Source organism: Larimichthys crocea, chromosome IX (assembly GCF_000972845.2).
Source record: "Larimichthys crocea isolate SSNF chromosome IX, L_crocea_2.0, whole genome shotgun sequence".
Lineage (NCBI taxonomy): Eukaryota > Metazoa > Chordata > Actinopteri > Sciaenidae > Larimichthys > Larimichthys crocea.
In genome coordinates this window covers 1,712,513-1,730,647 of record NC_040019.1, presented here as the reverse complement: position 1 = coordinate 1,730,647, position 18,135 = coordinate 1,712,513, and the positions used below count along the sequence as shown (strand labels likewise).

The 18,135-nt window shown below is 46.5% G+C and overlaps 1 protein-coding gene across 4 annotated transcripts in view; it reads left to right on the top strand.

Annotated features, from left to right (window-relative positions):
- Nucleotides 1–18,135, top strand: part of erbin (erbb2 interacting protein) — a 53,513-nt gene that overhangs the window by 28,921 nt on the left and 6,457 nt on the right. For 2 of the 4 annotated variants that reach the window (XM_010753592.3, XM_019266800.2), the window contains 16 exons: nt 2,654–2,717; nt 3,036–3,110; nt 3,838–3,982; nt 4,661–4,733; nt 6,166–6,295; nt 6,422–6,537; nt 7,068–7,137; nt 8,963–9,062; nt 11,002–11,123; nt 11,322–11,495; nt 11,622–11,804; nt 11,892–12,009; nt 12,103–12,277; nt 12,363–13,893; nt 16,909–16,971; nt 17,118–17,285. In XM_010753592.3, coding sequence (XP_010751894.3) covers nt 2,654–2,717; nt 3,036–3,110; nt 3,838–3,982; nt 4,661–4,733; nt 6,166–6,295; nt 6,422–6,537; nt 7,068–7,137; nt 8,963–9,062; nt 11,002–11,123; nt 11,322–11,495; nt 11,622–11,804; nt 11,892–12,009; nt 12,103–12,277; nt 12,363–13,893; nt 16,909–16,971; nt 17,118–17,285 — 3,307 coding nt within the window. Of the gene's footprint in view, nt 1–2,653; nt 2,718–3,035; nt 3,111–3,837; nt 3,983–4,660; nt 4,734–6,165; nt 6,296–6,421; nt 6,538–7,067; nt 7,138–8,962; nt 9,063–11,001; nt 11,124–11,321; nt 11,496–11,621; nt 11,805–11,891; nt 12,010–12,102; nt 12,278–12,362; nt 13,894–14,902; nt 15,047–16,908; nt 16,972–17,117; nt 17,286–18,135 lie in introns of all 4 variants that reach the window. The other 2 variants (XM_019266802.2, XM_019266801.2) reach the window with 2 other exon arrangements.

Genomic DNA, 18,135 nt, shown 5'->3' with positions numbered 1-18,135 from the left:
GTGCCAAATCGTAACGGTTCCTACTATACTAGAAATTCAACACGACGGTCCTACCGTGGATTTTACTATACTACCGGTGCCAGTTTCCGCTACATAGCGGCCGCCTCTACTCTCCTCCCATGCTACTCCCTTGTAAACAAACCCACATGGCAACTACTGCAACCGAACTACTGTTACTGGTGACGTCCGGGGATATGATAGCCTGTGTCCGCACGCTGGGTCCGCCCGTCTGTTAGCTGATTGGCTGTTCCTGCGTTTCTGCCGGCAAGAACGAACTCCATGAAGACAGCGCCGCTTCGATAGAAACTCGCTTCAGACAACAAAACAAGAAGCTAAAGTTCTGTTCTGTGCGGCGAGTCTGCCATGGCTTCGTCGTCAGTGGCACTGGCATATTTGTTTCAGTCTAATTCTTACTTCACCAGTATTGTTTATCATGCAATAAGTATTTATAACTTGTACAAATACATTGCAGTTCAAAAAAATAATACTAATAATAAAAAAAGTATCGCGATAAATCCAGGAATCGTGATACTTTGTCTGGTATAGTATCGTGGTTACTCATTTTGGTATCGTTACAAATACAAAACACGTTCTGTCTGTTTACAAAATAAAGTGCAGCATCACTGTGAGCGTCGTGTTTGTGTCATGACACGCGTCAAGAGTTTTTACCCTCACTTCCTCGCCCGTCTCCTTCCTCTCTCAACCCCTGCAACGTCTCTGCTGTCTCCTCCATCCTGTCAAATTTTTTTTCCCTTTTCACCGTTCCCTCACCACACTTCGAACTGTAGTATTAAATTCCTCGGTGTTGCATAAGAGCCCCCTTCACTTGGCTGCCTGCTGTGGCAGGTTTTATAATCCTGTGCTGAGACGGCGGCAAGGGTTATTTCAGCATTTGAGAAGGTTGAAGGGCTGCTGGGAGACTAAACGTCCCGCGAATGTTTGAGAAAGCTCCAGGTGATTGTTGGGGAAAGCTACTTTCTCTCTCATGCTTCACTTGCTGTATCATTCCATTGACTGTCCTCCCCATTTCTGCAGCAAAACTACGTGTCCCTATTTGCCTTTTTATGTCCTTCCTCCCTCCGGCTGATTTTTACTCACTCTCCCTTTTCTTATTTTTCACTGACTGACCGACGAGCCAGCTGGTGTATAAAGTGAAGCGCTGCAGCAGCTCCGAGCGGATCCTCTCTTCTCGCTGTGTTTATGTGACGGAGGCCAGACCTGTTAAAGGCTGGAGCCCTGACAAAAGAAAAGGACTAATGATCGGGAACGTTGCCAGAGCAACGCACAAGCATTTCAGAGATGTAAACAAATGTGTGCGTGCACAAAGGGGGCGCAGCAGAAGCCTTTTCAAGGCTTCCACATAGAAAGCGCAGCCGCCTTTCTCTCGGCGTATAGACACATGCACACGCCAAATGTTTCTCTGTATTTTAAAGAAAGACGGTGTGTTCCTCACGACTTAAGGTCACAAGCAATAGGGAACGCCAGCACAGCTCATTCTTACTGCTTTCTGCTCACGCGGAGGGTTGTCTGGTGTTCTTGCCAACTTCGAGGTAAGAATGTGACAAAGCTGGCTAAAGCTCAAGTACATCCACATAATTAACGTTCCATATTGCACCGTGTGCTAAAAAGAAATCACCAAAGGGCTTAAATCATATTTATAATATGCGCCGTGTCTTATATTTTACGAGGAGCACCTGAAAACAGAACAGGAAAACCTGAAAAGGCCTCTGCCTTTCCATCTCCGTGCTGAATCTCGCTCGTGTTTTAAGGAAACAAGTTCATCCACGCTGCGAAAGGATCGTCGTATCTTTTCCCACAGAGCTCAGTGCATCTGTTTCATCTCCAGTCTCTTGCTCTCCTGGCATTTTTGACTCGAAACAACAGTTTTTAGTTCTTATCTTGCTTAAAAGTTGATATCTGATTTCTTTATCCTGCCAGTATTGTGCAGTTTTGACCCCGGTGTTGTTTCGTTCAGAGGAATGTCCTCCAATCAAGGACACAAACAATGTGCGCTTTTTTTATTTTACTCTTGCAGAACTTTGCATGTGTGGGTGTAACAATAGTTAAAGATAATAAAAAAGAGTTTTCGGTTTGAGGTCTCAGCGGCTTCAAAAATGAATCTGGAGGATTTTGAGTGAAATGTGAAATAAGCCTTCGTAGAGTTAGGGGTTATATTTCACCTTCCAATTTTATGTCGCTGGTGATCAGTTAAATACGTTAAGTGGTCGAACAGTCCTAGATTTTATCCTCTTGTTTACAGTGTAGCCGAGAATGTGAGACTGTGACCTGAATGCGAAGAGAAAATTCTCGAGCATGGCTTAGGCCGAGCGTACGTCACATTTTCCATTATTCAAAGCATATTTCTGTCACGCCTGAGCTCTGAAAGGTATTTATTTCCTCATAAAATACAGTGAAGGCAGCAAAGGCGCAGAGCGTGTGCACTATCCAAAACATAAAAATTGACAGATAATCTTTTTTTGGCTTTGCTTTTTAAAGCGTGTGGCTCACCCTGCTTATAATCCTGGTTGGATTTGTGTCGTCTTTTTTTTTATTTTTAAATTCCGACTTTCCCCCTCACCTGTGAAAACACGTAATATATGACATTCGATTTTTAAGACCTCACTTCCCCTGTCGGTCCTTTTTGTGTCCACAGAAGCATGCAGAAGCTCACGCAGCTGGAGAGGTTGGACCTGGGGAGTAATGAGTTCACTGAAGTGGTGAGTATCTGTCTGTCTGCCCGTCGACGCTCCGGGCTTTCTTACCTTCTTTCCCTTTCCTCCGCCTTGATTTTTTTAATTTAAATTTTTTTAAATGGACGCTCTGTTTCTTCAATAAGAGCTGATTTGTTTTCACTGAAAGATAGCATTCATTAATATGTGATAACCACAGTGGATTTAATAAATGGCCTTGTGATTGAGCTTGTTTATGAGCTAAGCTCCTCATCCTGTCCCTGCCCAGCAGGCGCACACACACACAGCACTTAAACACTCACATCCCCTATCACTTAACGTCCTTTCTCCTCTTTACATCCACAGCCTGAGGTGTTGGAGCAGCTGAGTGGAATCAGGGAGCTGTGGATGGACGGGAACAGACTGACATTTTTACCTGGGGTAAAATCCACAGTCACTCTTTATATACACACACACACACACACTTCGAAATATTTTTGATTTTCGATCCACGCGTCCGCTCAAATCTTCGTCAGAGCGAACCGCAGTCAGTTTGCATCAGACCTTCCAGCCCACTGAGCACCAGCGGAAGATGAGCTGCAGTTTAAGAAATGATTCTCTCGGCGGATGAACACAATAAGACACAGGCTTTTTGGGGTTTGCACAAAATCATCTGAAGCTGTGAAGTAATTGTTTTCCTTGAACATAATTAATTTCTAACGATGTTGTGACGGTCAGAATGTGTTACATGAGATTCATTTTTCATCCCAATGACCGGCTTGTTTGTAACTGGGTCATAATTAAAGCATTAGTTCTGCTGCCAGCATTTCGACAACATCAGCTGTAATCACAGTCTGGCCTTTTATAGGCAGTGACGTCTGGCAGGGATCTAAACAGCAACTGTTTCCCCCCTTTTAGTTATAAAAAGTGTTTTTAATTATTAACAAAGTCATAATCAAACTCAATTTCGGGATAACACCATGTCTGGGATGCTCGTACCTAAATTGCGTTACCTCAGTGCTCATGATGTTTGAAGGATTGTTTTAATCCACCGCGTCTGTGTTCAACACTAACGCCTAATCCTCGGCATAAATTAAAAGAGGATAATGAGATATCAGTGAAAAAACATGTTGTTTTTCTGTGTGTCTCCTTTTTTTTATTCATGCAGATGTTGGGGATGCTAAAACAGCTGGTATACCTCGACGTGTCCAAGAACAACCTGGAGATGGTAGACGAGCAAATCTGCGGCTGCGAGAATCTGCAAGACCTCCTCCTCTCCAACAACGCCCTCACGCAGCTGCCAGGCTCCATCGGTGAAGATTAAAGCACACACAGACGTCTTGTTTGAAGAAAATCCATTATGAAACACCCAAACTCTCTTTTAGCGATCGCCAAATACTTTTTTTTGTCCTTCCTGGGTTCATTCATCTGTGTCTTAATTCCTAGAGGTGACGTGCAAGCGCACAAACTTTTTAAATGTCCTCACAGAAGAGGACGAGGTTACCGTTCCTCCTTTTTTTACAATAAAGTCACAGTGCTGTAGCGCCACAAGCGACTTTTTTTGTCTGCCATCTTAGAAATTGTTCTCATTTTATTTCTTTTCATGGATAAATAGACACCGGGAATGAGTAAATGAAACTGTGAACTGAACAATCTCATCCATATTCACATGTATATCCATGATTTTGTTCTTTAAGGACATTATTTCTATTTCTATACTTCCTTTATTTCATCCCTTAAGGGTGGACAAAGTAATGCCGATGAGTGAAGCTAATTAAATCAGATGAGTCCAGACGCATAGCGCTTTAGAGTCAGGGTTGATTACGACTACAGATTACCGCATTGATGACAGTATGAATTAATCCAATTAAGTGCTGTAATGGATATCCCTCTTTGCGGTGCAGCAGTAGGTGATAATCAGTAATTACCCCGAGCTGCATCCCTTTAATTCTCTCTCACTCTCTCTCTGTGTCTTTCCTTCTTTACTGTAGGCTCGCTGAAGAAACTGACCGCACTGAAAGTGGACGAGAACCAGCTGATGTACTTGCCAGACTCCATCGGAGGGTGAGCGTTCGAGCTGCAGCTTTTAATATCAGCAGAATAAACCCCCGAGATCAGTTGTCATCAACCATGCACCGCGTAAAACTTGGATCGATCACATATTCCCATTAAAAATAATGTGTTCTGATGCTTTATTTATGTCGGTCCAACGCTGAGGATATCAAGTCACCGCATTGATTTATGGAAACGCTTTGAGGTTTGCTTTATTGCGGCGGGGGTCGATGGTAATCTTGAGCCAGACGACCCTCCAATACTACTGATTTGATTTAAACCAGCCGCGACTGTTCTCTCTGATATTGTCTGCGGCAGACAGGTAAACTCAGCAGGTCCTGACCTTTTGTCTACTCCGGCTCATCGTGGTTCTGCACAGAGATTAGGCTCCAGTTTTAATCCACCTGTGTTTTTGTTTTTGTTGTCAATCCACTCCCACGTCCGAGACAGACAAATCCACGGTTACTGGCAGCGACTGCTGCAGCTGCACCGTTTTTTTGTTCTGTCCATTATTTCCAAACAACAAACACCACCACAGATTATGTGACAAAGAGTTTCATCTTAATCTTTATTTTAACAAACCAGTTTTTGTTTGTTTCATTCAAGTAGCTGATTTTATTCAGTCCACTTTTGGCGCACGTTGTTGTTGCTGTGTCACTGTTTTTATATTTAGCAAAACGGGGTCAAACCTGCGTTTTTAGAGTTTGATGGCGCTGCAACGTAGTAGCTCCCCCCCCCCTCGCAAGTCGGACTCTGAATCCCCAGAGTGCAGGTGCATTTTTCATTCAGCAGAAAGCCCCAGCTGCAAAGCACTTCTGTGTCAACACGGGTTTAGTTTGAAATGCCACCGCTTTACATTATGTTCCATGAAGCGTGAGCGCTGTTGTAAATGTCTCTTAGTGCTTCAGTGTTACTGTAAGATAACAACACAAAAGCGGACGTAGATGAGAACTGATCTCAGAGAGGTTTCAGCGTCATTTAGCCGCTCCTCGTCTTTAATATGTTTTAAAAGGAAGGATCATGTAGCCCACTAATGACACCTGGTTTGACAGACCAGAAGATTTAATCCCTACTTAAGCACACTGGCATTCCCGAATTAAGATAAAGGCTGAGCCACTTCTCAGATTCAGTTTTCTCATCATAACAAGTTCCCCTTCAGCCTGTGACAACACTTGTATAATGTCTTTTGTAGCTCAAGAGAGGGAATTTCTCACAGAAAAGCCTGTGTGTTGCAATCTGCTGTTGTGTGTGTGCCACTGAGCTGCATTATGGTTAGTGTAGGATCCGTGTTTTTGGCACTTGTAGCCATACTAGGATTGTCTCTGGAGGACATCTATTCTCGATCACGAGAGACTCTCACTTCCTTTTTTACAGTCATTTCAACCCTTTATCCTATTTATAGTTATTACATCACATGATTTAATTCTGCTTTTCTCTGCGTCAGGCTGACGTCTCTGGATGAGCTGGACTGCAGTTTCAACGAGATCGAAGCGTTGCCGTCTTCCGTCGGCCAATGTGCCAGCATCCGCACCTTCGCCGCTGATCACAACTTCCTTACGCAGCTTCCCCCCGAGGTGAGCGTGGCACATTCGTTTGTGTTTGTGGAGATAAATGGCGTGGCGTGTCAGTCCTGCCCATCTGTAACGAGCGAGCTCGCTCCGTCAGCTCACGGCTCCGTGCTTTCTTTTACCCCTTCGCAGATGGGCAACTGGAAGAATGCAACCGTGCTGTTCCTACATTCCAACAAGCTGGAGTCTTTGCCTGAGGAGATGGGCGACATGCAGAAGCTGAAGGTCATCAACCTCAGCAACAACAAGTGAGTCTGGACTGGCGGTATTAAAGCGCGCTGAGGGTCAAGTCTAAGAAATTATTAATATACTTCTAATTGAATCTGGGTTTTTTCAGTCAGCTGAAATCTTTATAAATCAATTTCATCAAGAAAATAATGAGCAGACTAATCGATAAAGGAACATAACGGTTAGAATTCTTCACTATGAACGACATAATTTGATGTAAATTAATTAAAAAAATAGGCAGCACGCACATTCTGGAACAAAACCTGATAATTACAACATCACATTCGAAAGGTCTCAATTCTGGCCTGGATGAAACTGGGCTTGGTTTGGAAGCTGAGGCCTGATCGAGGTTTTAATCAGGGGTTTCCCCGTCCCTGCTGTCTGCTCGGTGCCAGATGCACTGAATAACTTTTCTTCAGAGAGAAATGGAATATGGCATCAGCCTCCGGCGCATTAAACTGAACTCACAGAATGAATTCTTCTTTGCAGATGCATCAGGGTTTGTTTTTTTGTTGTTTTTTTAAGACTGAGTACCTGTGTTGTTCTGCAGGTTAAAGAATCTTCCCTACAGTTTCACTAAACTGAACCAGATGACTGCAATGTGGCTGTCCGAAAATCAGGTAAGCTCACATACATTATGTATAAATCACAAGTGTATGGGTTTCACAAAAGGTGTCACGGAGTTCAGAGCTGTCAGACGTATAAGGGTTTCACACAAGGTGCCTCTGAGTTCAGAGCCGTCAGATGGACATGTGTTCTATAGAGACTGTAAGGCAGCAGGCCTACGTGACAGCGGCTGTAAATTAATCCAGCTGGAGCAGGTCGCTCACAGGAAAACACATTCAAAATTCAGTAAACCACTTCCAGGACATTTGATCTAAACGTGCCAAAAGGCAGTCCTGGTGTGATACCCTAAACTCCGAGTGTGGAAGGATCCTAATGAATGTCAGAAAATGCTATCCCGACCTTATTACTTGTTTGAGGTCATCTAGACAAGCCTGTCAGAAGCCCTCAAATGTAGTTTCACACCACGTCCTGAGTGAGAAAAGGAAACGGGGCAGCCTGCCGGATGTAAAGAAACACGGAGAGAGAGATCAAGGTTACCGGGCCGAGTCTCGGCGTGCTTCAAGTTTGGACTTCTGCCTCGGCTAATGTGGCCCTCGACCGAACACAAGATAAGCCTATCTGAGGTGGAAACGTTTGAGTCTGTTCAGCTCATGTGTCAGGAAGCGGCTAGCAGGTCCCACTTTGTCATAGCGGTGTAGTTTTGTGTGGGAAAGGAATTCTTGAGTGGCTCATATCAAATTTGGCAAAGCTAGAGGAGTTTTTTTTAAATGTGTGCAAAGGGTGGAGAAGACACTGCAGCAGCATGCTGTTTTTTATTTCTCCAACTTATATTTACTACATTACAGTCTGTTGCCTCTCGCCGCATTTTAAAAAATCAATTATTCATGCCTTTCTTGCTCGTCCTAGCTGGGCCTTCTGCAGGTCTCTGTTCAAGTGCCGGAACAAATTGTCACCGGAAAACTGCAGTTTGCAGAAAGCTGCAGAAGAGCCAGCTGTTGAGCCCGTGTCTCCCCCCCTTCCCCCTCGACCTGGCCTCAAGTCAGCTGCTTTAAAACACAGAATAAAACGTGTACACAATCAGTCTCCTGTGTGCCATCCTCAACAGGACCCAACAGGATGCCGATGATGATATTTGAGAGAGGGGGAAACATTTCTGGGGAGAAACGTACTCTGCAGGATGTTTTTTTAAAGCCCAAATAAAACCACTCTCTGTTGAAATACTGCAGGATAGTGACACAGTTTCGAAACATACGTGTCGTTTCTGTGCTTCAAGTTCTTCCTTTTTATCAGATGACATCTAGCGATACTGATATATATGCAATGAGCTGATAGCGGCCTGAGCGATTTAGCAGTCGGGCTCTATTCTTGACAGGAAACTGCACAGACATAGACTAAGGTCATACGATAAAGGCTCTCTGGTTCAAGACCAAGGGTGACCTTCACCGCTTTTGCCCCAAAGGCTCTTGAAACATCCTTCCCATAAATAGTTTTTTAATCGTGCCTTTTATTGCTGTTTTACTGTATAAAACTGAAGTTTCTCTTCCTTTTTATTGACCTGTAAATCTCTTTGAGACACTATAAAGTTGTACCTGTATAAATAAGCTTTATTTGCTTATAATCAGGAGTGCAGCACCTGTTCTGTCAAGTGAGGCAGAGGTACTGTTTGGGACATCGATGGAGCTTAAGTCTCCTCCATCGAGCAATAATTGACAGGAAGAGACACCCAGATGGGATTAGGTAGCGTCTGAGTCAAAGCGAGGCCGGTGGGTGGTCTGGAGGAGACACTGTGGGAAATTGGGTCGGAACCACGTTCATTTTTCGACAAAGCGCCGTTGATTGCGGACAGCACACTCAAACCTACTTTTGTGTCTCCCACAGTCAAAGCCCCTGATCCCTCTCCAGAAAGAGGAGGATCCAGAGACGCACAAGACCGTGCTGACCAACTACATGTTCCCCCAGCAAATCCGGACCGAGGACTGTGAGTACTGCGTGTTCGACGACACACTTTTTCACATTTTATCTGGCAGAGCCTCGAGCTGCAAATGTCCTGACCTGTTTTCACCAATCGGCTCTCAGCGACGGGGCTTAATATTAAAGATTTGTCAGTGTGTACCACTAATTCTGTATTTTGATGTCAAGTTCTCAGGCGCCACCATCTTTAGCGTAGCGGGTCTTCTAGGTGACCCACAAGGGTTCCTGCGTTCATATTTTATGAAGGACCTCGTTACCCGAGACCAAAGCTGTGGAAGAAACACTAGTCGTTGTCTCCTTGTCAAGCATCTGTTAGTTTGGTTTGGTTTCTCGTTACACCAGACAGCTTGCACTGACCCTGTTGCATCTTAGCTTTAGAGTAATTAGTGGTTCGAGATCTTCAGGCTTAAACTACAGAAATGGCAACCGCTTGAATGTTTGGTGCACCACCAAAAAAATGCACCGACCAGGCCTGTGAATCTTCTCTAAAGTCGATGAATTAATGTTTTCATGGTTTTTATGATTGTCCGTCTTTGCCTTTTTCTCACAAGGCATGTGCAGTATTATACACATCATTATGTATTTTCATTATTTTGTCAGTGCTGTACCTCTGTGCTGTTTTATCGGCTGCATATTGTGCAAAAGTTTATTGAGGATATTTCCCAAGCCAAACCTCCCCTCGAGGACAATAAAGTATCTCTTATCTTCAGGACTTGATATAAAAATATAAATATAAATTGCAGGACAATCTTTGCAGTCGTGAGTTGCGACAGCAGCTGATTCTCGTGTAGGCGGTGAACAAGGTTGGCCGTGTTTGAGTTTGTTGTGGAGACCTGTTTGTTTTGTCTGAGTCCTTCTCCTGTTCTGAGTTGCCTTCTTCTGTGTCACGTTCACTATCTCCCTCCTTTGATCCGTGCCATGCTACCCAATTAAAGCCTCATCCAAAGAAAAAGAGGACGCAACAACAACAATGATAGAGCATCGTCATATTTTACAGCCCTGCCACCCCGATGAGTTACCGGGTGTAACTCTGTCCTTTTATTTATGTTCCGGTCACCGGCTTTGACATTTCCCATCGTCATCTAGCAGAACTTTTTCCAAAAGAGCCGTGTCTGTTTCCTCGTGTTTTCATGAGACGCTGGAATAAGTCATGACCTGACTGCAATGATTGTGTTTTACAGCTTGTTGATACGGAGGCTGCACAACAGGTGACTCATATTATCCACTGTGCATTCACACTCTTGTTAACGGCGTGTTAAGGCCGCAGACAACCGGAGTTACTGATCGGGTCAGAATAAACCAGAATAGTCGTTTCCTGTTTTATGTGGCGTGAGCGGGGAGGTCTTCAGTTGGACACACGGATCCTTTTTAAAGCTTAAAGCTTTAACTCGTAGAATACTGAGATATTCTTGCATACTTGATATTTTTGGTCAAGTTTCAAATATGTGGCGCTCGTTGACGGTTCGTCTCTGACCCAACGAAGGGCAGGTCATTAATGCAAGATGCTAATGTGTAGTTTCAAGGAAGCATCATCACCACAATTACCACTGCCGTGACGTCATCCTCATAGTAATCACGGCCTTGCTTCTGCCTCCTCAATGGTTAAGAGAAGAGTGAAAGCAGAAGAGTGAGTCTGAGCTGAATGCTTCGTGGTGGCGAGTTCTGCAAGAACTGATTATGTTTTACCACATGTAGTGTGATGTCTGAACGAAGCACAGGGTGAAACCTTTCAAATGCTTTTCATTAGAACTACAGTTCTGTGTGGTTTTAGTTCGACTCCTCAATTTCAAGTTCATCCCCAGCTCATTGCACAGTCCTCGTGTTGTCTCTGCGCCATCTTGTGGTCGAAGTCAGACTTGCACGAGTCAAACACGGTGGCGTCGACTTACAAAGCCCTAATTTAAAAAACTAACAAATCATCCTCCTGTTTTCTGCTTTTATTTCAGACATCCCCAACTCAGATTCCGAGAGCTTCAATCCAGCTCTGTGGGAGGAACAACGCAAGCACCGAGCTCAGGTGGCCTTTGAGTGCGACGAGGACAAGGACGAGAGAGAAACGCCCCCGAGGGTCAGTGTCAAACGGTCGTTCGGATAATTGGGAGAAGGAGGAGTGATCATGGGGACGTAGTTAACCAAACTGCAAGGCAGCAGCCTTCACTTTGATGTGTCTCCTGTCCCGTTTTCTACAACAGTTTAACAACCTTAGTGCCTCAATCTCGTGTCAATACCGATTTTACTCAGTTTGTGGGTTTTTGATCTCTTCCAGGAGGGAAACCTTAAGCGCTACCCTACGCCGTACCCAGACGAGCTGAAGAACATGGTGAAGACGGCCCAGTCCGTGGCTCACAGGCTGAAGGAGGACGAGTCGAGTGACGAGTCGGGGAAAGACTCGAGACCAATCGAGAGGAACCACATCGGAGTGCAGGACGTGGGAGTAAAGGTCAGCTTCAGCTTAATTACATATTTTACTTGGAAAGCAATCACTTTCATTTCTTGTCCACTTCAGTTCCCCTTTTTATGAACCGCTTATTCTACATGAAAGTGAAGGAGCTTTTCTGCACTGCAGGTCATAGAGGCGCCCTGTGCGAACGGCGTGGCGTCAGACGTGGAGCCCCAAGTCTCTAACAACACGCACGCCGAGAACTCCTCTGCACCGGAGTCAAAGGACACGTCGGAGTCTTTCAGCTCCCAGAAAGTCCCGCTCAAAACTTCAGGCGGCTCTATGATGAACCACGAGGACACACTGGAGGTAATCCTAACATCTGTCACTCAAACGGCGAGTGCTCTGTGAAGTTAAATCAAATGCAGCTTGACGAGAATCACTGTCTGTCTTTAGGATTCTGAGGAGCTGTCTGATGAAGAAGAGGAGATGAAGATCGCAGAGATGAGACCTCCTCTCATTGAGATCTCCATCAACCAGCCCAAAGTCGTGACTTTAAGTAAGGACAAAAAAGGTAAAAGTTTCATTTGGGTGCTTTAAAATAGATTTTTTTTTTTTTGTCTCTGTCTCGATACAGTGCGCTAACGATGATATTTTTGATCCGCAGATGACGCAGACTCTTTGCTGGACGAGACGGTGGCCAACAGCAACCAGAACAACAGCAACTGTTCGTCTCCTTCGCGCATGTCCGACTCGGTGTCTCTAACCACAGACAGTAGTCAGGACAACTCTCTGTGCACGCCTGAGAGAGAGGCCAAGATGCCCTTCCTACCCAAAAGCCGGTAAGTTATCATTCCAGTGTCTTTCCGGTCTTCCTCCTGTTGTCGTTACACGATCTGATGTGTACCTCCTTGTTCCGTGTTTTAGGCAAGAAGATGAGAACATGAACCAGCCTAAAGACACCACCCCTCTCCTCCATAACGGCAACGGCTCCGAGACGTCCCTTCAAGCCCTTCTGAAAACCCAGCAGACCCCGCCAGAGAAGATGGGCGACTACGACCTCTCCATGGAAGCCAGACTCGCCTTCATCGGGAAGGGAATCAACAACGGCATGGGAGAAACTTACACCAAGTGGGACCAGATCAACATGAACGTGTCCAAGCTGCCGACTGACAACATGGTTCAGCTGGACGAGGCGGACAAAACCAAGAACGGCTCGCTAACCCAGGAGGACTTGGACGGCAAGCAGGGCTACAGCAACGACAACATGGAGCATTTTCTGAATGGAAACCAGCAGGTCAGTGACTGCATCAATAGTCTGGGGAACAAAAGCCAAGCGATGAGAGTCGAGACATCTGCTGTGCATGTGGCCTCGACAGGCGTGACAGCCAGCAGTGACATGTCTCTGTCTCGCAGCACAGAGGAACTGTCTCCAGAGAAAAGGTGCCATCCCCCGCAGGTGATGAAGTCTCACAGCGTTAGCAACATAGAAACAGGAGGCATGAAGCTGTACTCCTTCGAAGGGGACGCCGACTCCTACGACGCAGCGGGAATGGCGAGGATGGCGGGATCTGGCTCGGGGCTGGGGGCTCAGGGTCAGAGCATCGTCAGGAGCAAGTCAGCCAGTCAGTTACTCAGTGATCAGACTCTGCAGGTCTACCCCAGCTCATCTGCATCTTCCTCAGACCTGCTCTCCTCTTCCATGCCCCCCGTCAGCACAAGCAGATACCCGGTTTCCTCCAGCATGGCCATGGGCATCCCTCCTCCTCAATACAACATACAGTACACAAGCAGTGCCATGTCTAAAGAGGGCCTCTGGGCCCAGAGGACGCCCATGCCCCCAGAGCACCAAGGCTACCTCCCTCCTCCTCCTCACTCATTAGCCAACACCAACTACTCCAACCGTAATCAGGCACCGCCCTATCCTCTGCAGCCCCAGCAGAGGGGGCCTCCCATGGGTCCCAAGCCCTCTGGGGACATGTGGAGCATGGAGAGACTTCATTCCGCAGGAGGCCAGACTAGAAGCAGCACTCTGCAGAGGCAAAGCAGCACCGCCTCCACGGCTTCCATGGCCTCCATCGGTGACCCCAGGCGGATGCAGGTGCCTGACGGAGAGTACTTGACGTACAGGGACATACACACCCTCGCCAGGGGACCGCTGGCGATGAGCCAGGCCATGCAGAGGCCCCTCTCGGCTCGCACTTACAGCATCGACGTACCCGGAGCTTCCAGGCCTCTCGGCGCCAGGCCGCAGCCCCACGAGCTTCCAGAGAGGACCATGTCGGTCAGCGACTTCAACTACCAGCACGGCAGCCCCAGCAAGAGGCCCAACACCAGGGTGAAGTCGGAGCACTCGCTGCTGGACGGGCCCGGACAGATGTCAGGAGGACCGGGAAGGGTGCCAAATGACTGGAGAGACCAGGTGATGCGGCACATCGAGGCCAAGAAAATGGAAAAGGTATAAACTCTGAACTCTTTGTTTTGTGTTTGACTCATTTCAGTATGAATACTCTCATCTTTACAGGGCGGCACAACAAAGATATAACTAACACTGTCAGAACATCATGTGAACAAGAAGAAACGTCTGTCTTTAGCCTCCTCTTAAACGGTTGTTTCACCTGAACTACAAAAAGACATTTTCTCTTGACCCAAACCTGCGGGTAGTTTTGTTTTTGTTTGCCCAGAACATGTGAAACATTTAAAATTCTAGTCCAAAACATCAACGGCAAAGCATCTTTGTCCAGAAACCGCATCACCGCAAACAGATGTCACGACTTTCTAAGAAAGTCCTGCTGTAACGTGGACGTGTTTCTTTGGAAAGATGTTGGTGTTGTACGGCGCTGACAGGCGGTACGGCTTTCACCACATGTTTGTCACTTCTCTGTGACGTTCATTAACCGCGTCCTGACTCATTTCTCCCGTGAAGCCGCAGACGATACAGTAAAAACAACACAGTGGACACGATTCAGCAGATATCAACAAAATAAAAGACCTCTGCATCTATGATGTTTGAATGTGAAGTGTTGCACTGCTACGTGTCACAAACTACAGTGGGAACATCAGCAGAAAGGCTGAAGCGAAGCAGCTATTGTGTTATGTTATCAAAGATGCCACAAGTTCCTCCTTTAACACAACGAGCGGTCGTCAAATATTTAAGCAAGGGACTTCGAGTTGTCCCCTGTAAATGACACAACTTCACAGCTTTATCTCTGCTGCTGATGCCTGTAGTCTAAGAGAAACTCTTCACTGGGCAAATAAAACCAAAACTCTCCGTGCAGACTTTGTTTCATTTGGGTGAACTGACCCTTTAATATGGACCAGAGCCTTACTAACCACTGCATGCATGTCTGTATATGCTGTTCAAACTCTCTGTTGTGTCTCTTCATGTCGTCGGGTGGATTGCATGGCCCCACCGCTGACGTGTCTTTGTCGGTGCTGCTTGTTCCATGTCGTCCCTCTCCGGTCAGAACGCGCTGTCTCGCTCCTATAATTCCAATAACGCTCCGCTGAGCTGGTCTCACTACGGCAGCTGTAGGGACATGCATGCCAGCCAAGGGTCCCTGGTCTTTAGTGCCAGGGACGGACAGCCCTACGGAGCTCTGGGCTTCTGCGTGAGTACTGTGTAAACCCCCCCAAAGTTAGCTCCCGCAAGTTCACGCCTCAAAGCCGCCGGGGGCTTCCAGTTCCTGCTAGTTTCACATCCTGTAGAAGATGAGAAATGTCTGTTTCCTTCTCTCCTCGATGTTGAGAAGTGACCCGCAGTCATCTTTCACTTGCCCTTTTTTTTTTTTTTATAGGAAAGTGAAAGCATGTCGCTCCCAACGTCTGATTTCTAACGACCACAAACCCTGTCCCTAGCACACGTGATGTCTCTTTAGAGCTTAAACACGGATGGAGTTGTTGTTGCTTCTCCTGCAGTGTAATGCAGTTCGACTTGTTTTTAAAAGGGGCCTGCTTTGTACTCATCAATCGGAGAAAGACAAAACACGCAGGCTGTGTGTGGCGTAATTAATTTAGTCTCCCGCAGCTCATTCAAGTCACGAGCCTGAAAAATGTTTGTGTCTTGTTGTTCCGCAGTGGGAGGCTTGTGTATTTGTGTGGTGACACGTTCTCAGCAGGACGTGTCAGAGACAGGCTCGCCCGAGTAAATATGTAATCTGAGTACAAATCGACCCCCTTTTAAACCTGCCAGGTTCTTTAACATCACAATCACCATCCTCTCATCCTGTCACATGATTCTCTCCTTCTTCTTCAAGCGCACTTAAAACTCCTTCTTTTGCTCATTCGTCATCATCTTCCAACTTCCAAATCACTTTGTGTGTGAGGATGAAAACTGTGTTTGCCAAAAGGTAAAGTGGGCAAATTGTGCTGTCTTGATAGGATGTAAACGATACACTCAACTCACGACTCGATTCGAGTCACGATTTTTTGTTCACGATACGATTTTTTCACGATTTTTTTTAAATCAAAATGAGCTACAGACAAATTCTGACCAAATAAAATTATCTTTTATTTGTAGGAAAAAAAATCTCTCTTTACAGAAACTCTCAAGCAGTTTTGTGTTTCTTATTAGGGCTGCCAGCAAGCAGCTGATCTGACCATTACCTTTCAGCTTGAAGTATGAGCTAACTGAAAATAAAAACAACAAGATGATAGCTCATTAACCCTTTAATGAGAGTCCACGGCCCACGGGAAAACGGGGAGGTCCGGGCGCTGTAAACGCAGAGCCGGTCGCGGCGCACCGGCAGGGAAATGCGCCCGGCGGGGGCCAGCCAGTGCCGGGGAGAGGACCCATGAGGGGATCCTCCCGCACCGTGCGGCCGTCCCTGACCCGAGTTTAATCCCCCGTGCAGACTGCGCGGAAGTTGCGGAAAAGTTGCGGTGATTGGTTAAAATTGCAACACCCCCGAATTCACGGGATTCACTGAAGTTGTCGTGAAGTTGCAAATCGCAACATCGTGAATTACTGGAGGGTCGTGTTATGGTATCATTTACGCCGATTACCACTACTGCGTGTGTGTGTGTGTGTGTGTGTGTGTGTGTGTGTGTGAGACAGAAAGGCAGACGCGGCAGCGGAAGCTGCAGCCACAACGTAACCTATTTCTAATTTAAAAAAAGACGAAAAAGAACATATCCTACTTCTCTCGCATTCGTCAAGAATCGCGATTCATTTTTTCTGTCAACCGATGCGAGTTGTCACGCATTTGTAGCGATTTTAATCGTGTCACGATGCATCGTTACATCCCTAGTCTTAGATGTGTGTGTGTCTATCTGAGAGTCTTGTGTAACCCCTTCTCCATCTAACATTTAAGATCCAGACGACTAATATTCAGAAGTACACGCCGCTTCGTGTCTGAATAATCTGATGAGATCGTCTAAAGCAACACATCACTGCCTCGCGTCTTCGTCTTCATCCTTTCTGTTCTCCTCTGCTGGAAAGCGAGGTGTTAATCGGCGCTTTCTTTCCTTTCAGGACGACGTGTTCAGTCCTCAAGGGCAGCAGCAGCAGGGCTACACACTGGACCCTCACAGAAAAGTACGTGCACACACAGCCCGCAGATCCCAAATGTTTTGTTTGTCAGATGCTTAAAAATCGATCCGCAGAGGCGGCTTTGTGTTTCTGTGACGCAGTGACTACAAGAAAAGTGGCTTGTGTTCACCGCTGTGTTTTTTCCTACAAAGGTGCCTTTGATGAACGGTCAGATGGGCCCTTCTGTTCGCCCTCAGATGAGCCAGGCGCCCATGGCTCGACACCCTTCCAGAGAGCAGCTCATCGATTACCTGATGCTCAAAGTCTCCCATCCGCCCCAGGGGCCGCCGCGCATGCCGCAAGACGCACTGCAGCAAGAGGTGAAGGAAATATGAGTTTGATCTGAGGATGTTCTGCGATAATCTTTAGTTTAGTGTTCTTCCTGGAGTCACAGCTGGTTTTCCTCACTTAACAACAAGAGCAAGAAAAACAGCCTTTCTCCATCTGCTCTTGTTTGTACTTGTGGTGACTGATGACAACAACACAGCTACTGTTCTGTCTAGATAAGTACGAGCCTTTAGTGATTCACCGCTTCAGTCTTTAAGTACACCAGATCGTTCTCCGAATACTCACAGCACGACGCAGAACTTTACACTGAGAGGACGTGAGCGCCTGTAAAACCCCGTCAGCAGATTAAACAAACCATGTCACATGTTAAGGAGTGAGCTCTCCTGTCACTCTGCAGGTGTGTCCACCAGGTGAGCTCACCGGTACTGTGCAGCCCATGTACAGAGCGAGGGTTTGATTCTGACCTGTGGCCTCTCTGCTGCATGTCATCCTCTCTGTCTCTGTCTCTGTCTCTCGCTCTCTCTCTCTGTCTCTGTCTCTCTCTGTGTCTGTCTCTGTCTGTCTCTCTCTCTGTCTCTCTGTCTGTCTCTCTGTCTGTCCGTCTGTCTCTCTGTCTGTCTCTCTCTCTCTGTCTGTCTCTCTCTCTCTCTCTGTCTCTCTCTGTCTCTCTGTCTGTTCGTCTGTCTCTCCGTCTGTCTCTCTCTCTGTCTCTCTCTTCTGTCTCTCTGTCTGTCTGTCTGTCTGTCTCTCTCTGTCTCTCTCTCTCTCTCTCTCTGTCTGTCTCTGTGTCTCTCTGTCTGTCTCTGTGTCTCTCTCTCTGTCTGTCTCCGTCTCTCTCTCTCTCTCTCTCTCTCTCTCTCTCTATTTCTCTGTCCCTGTCTC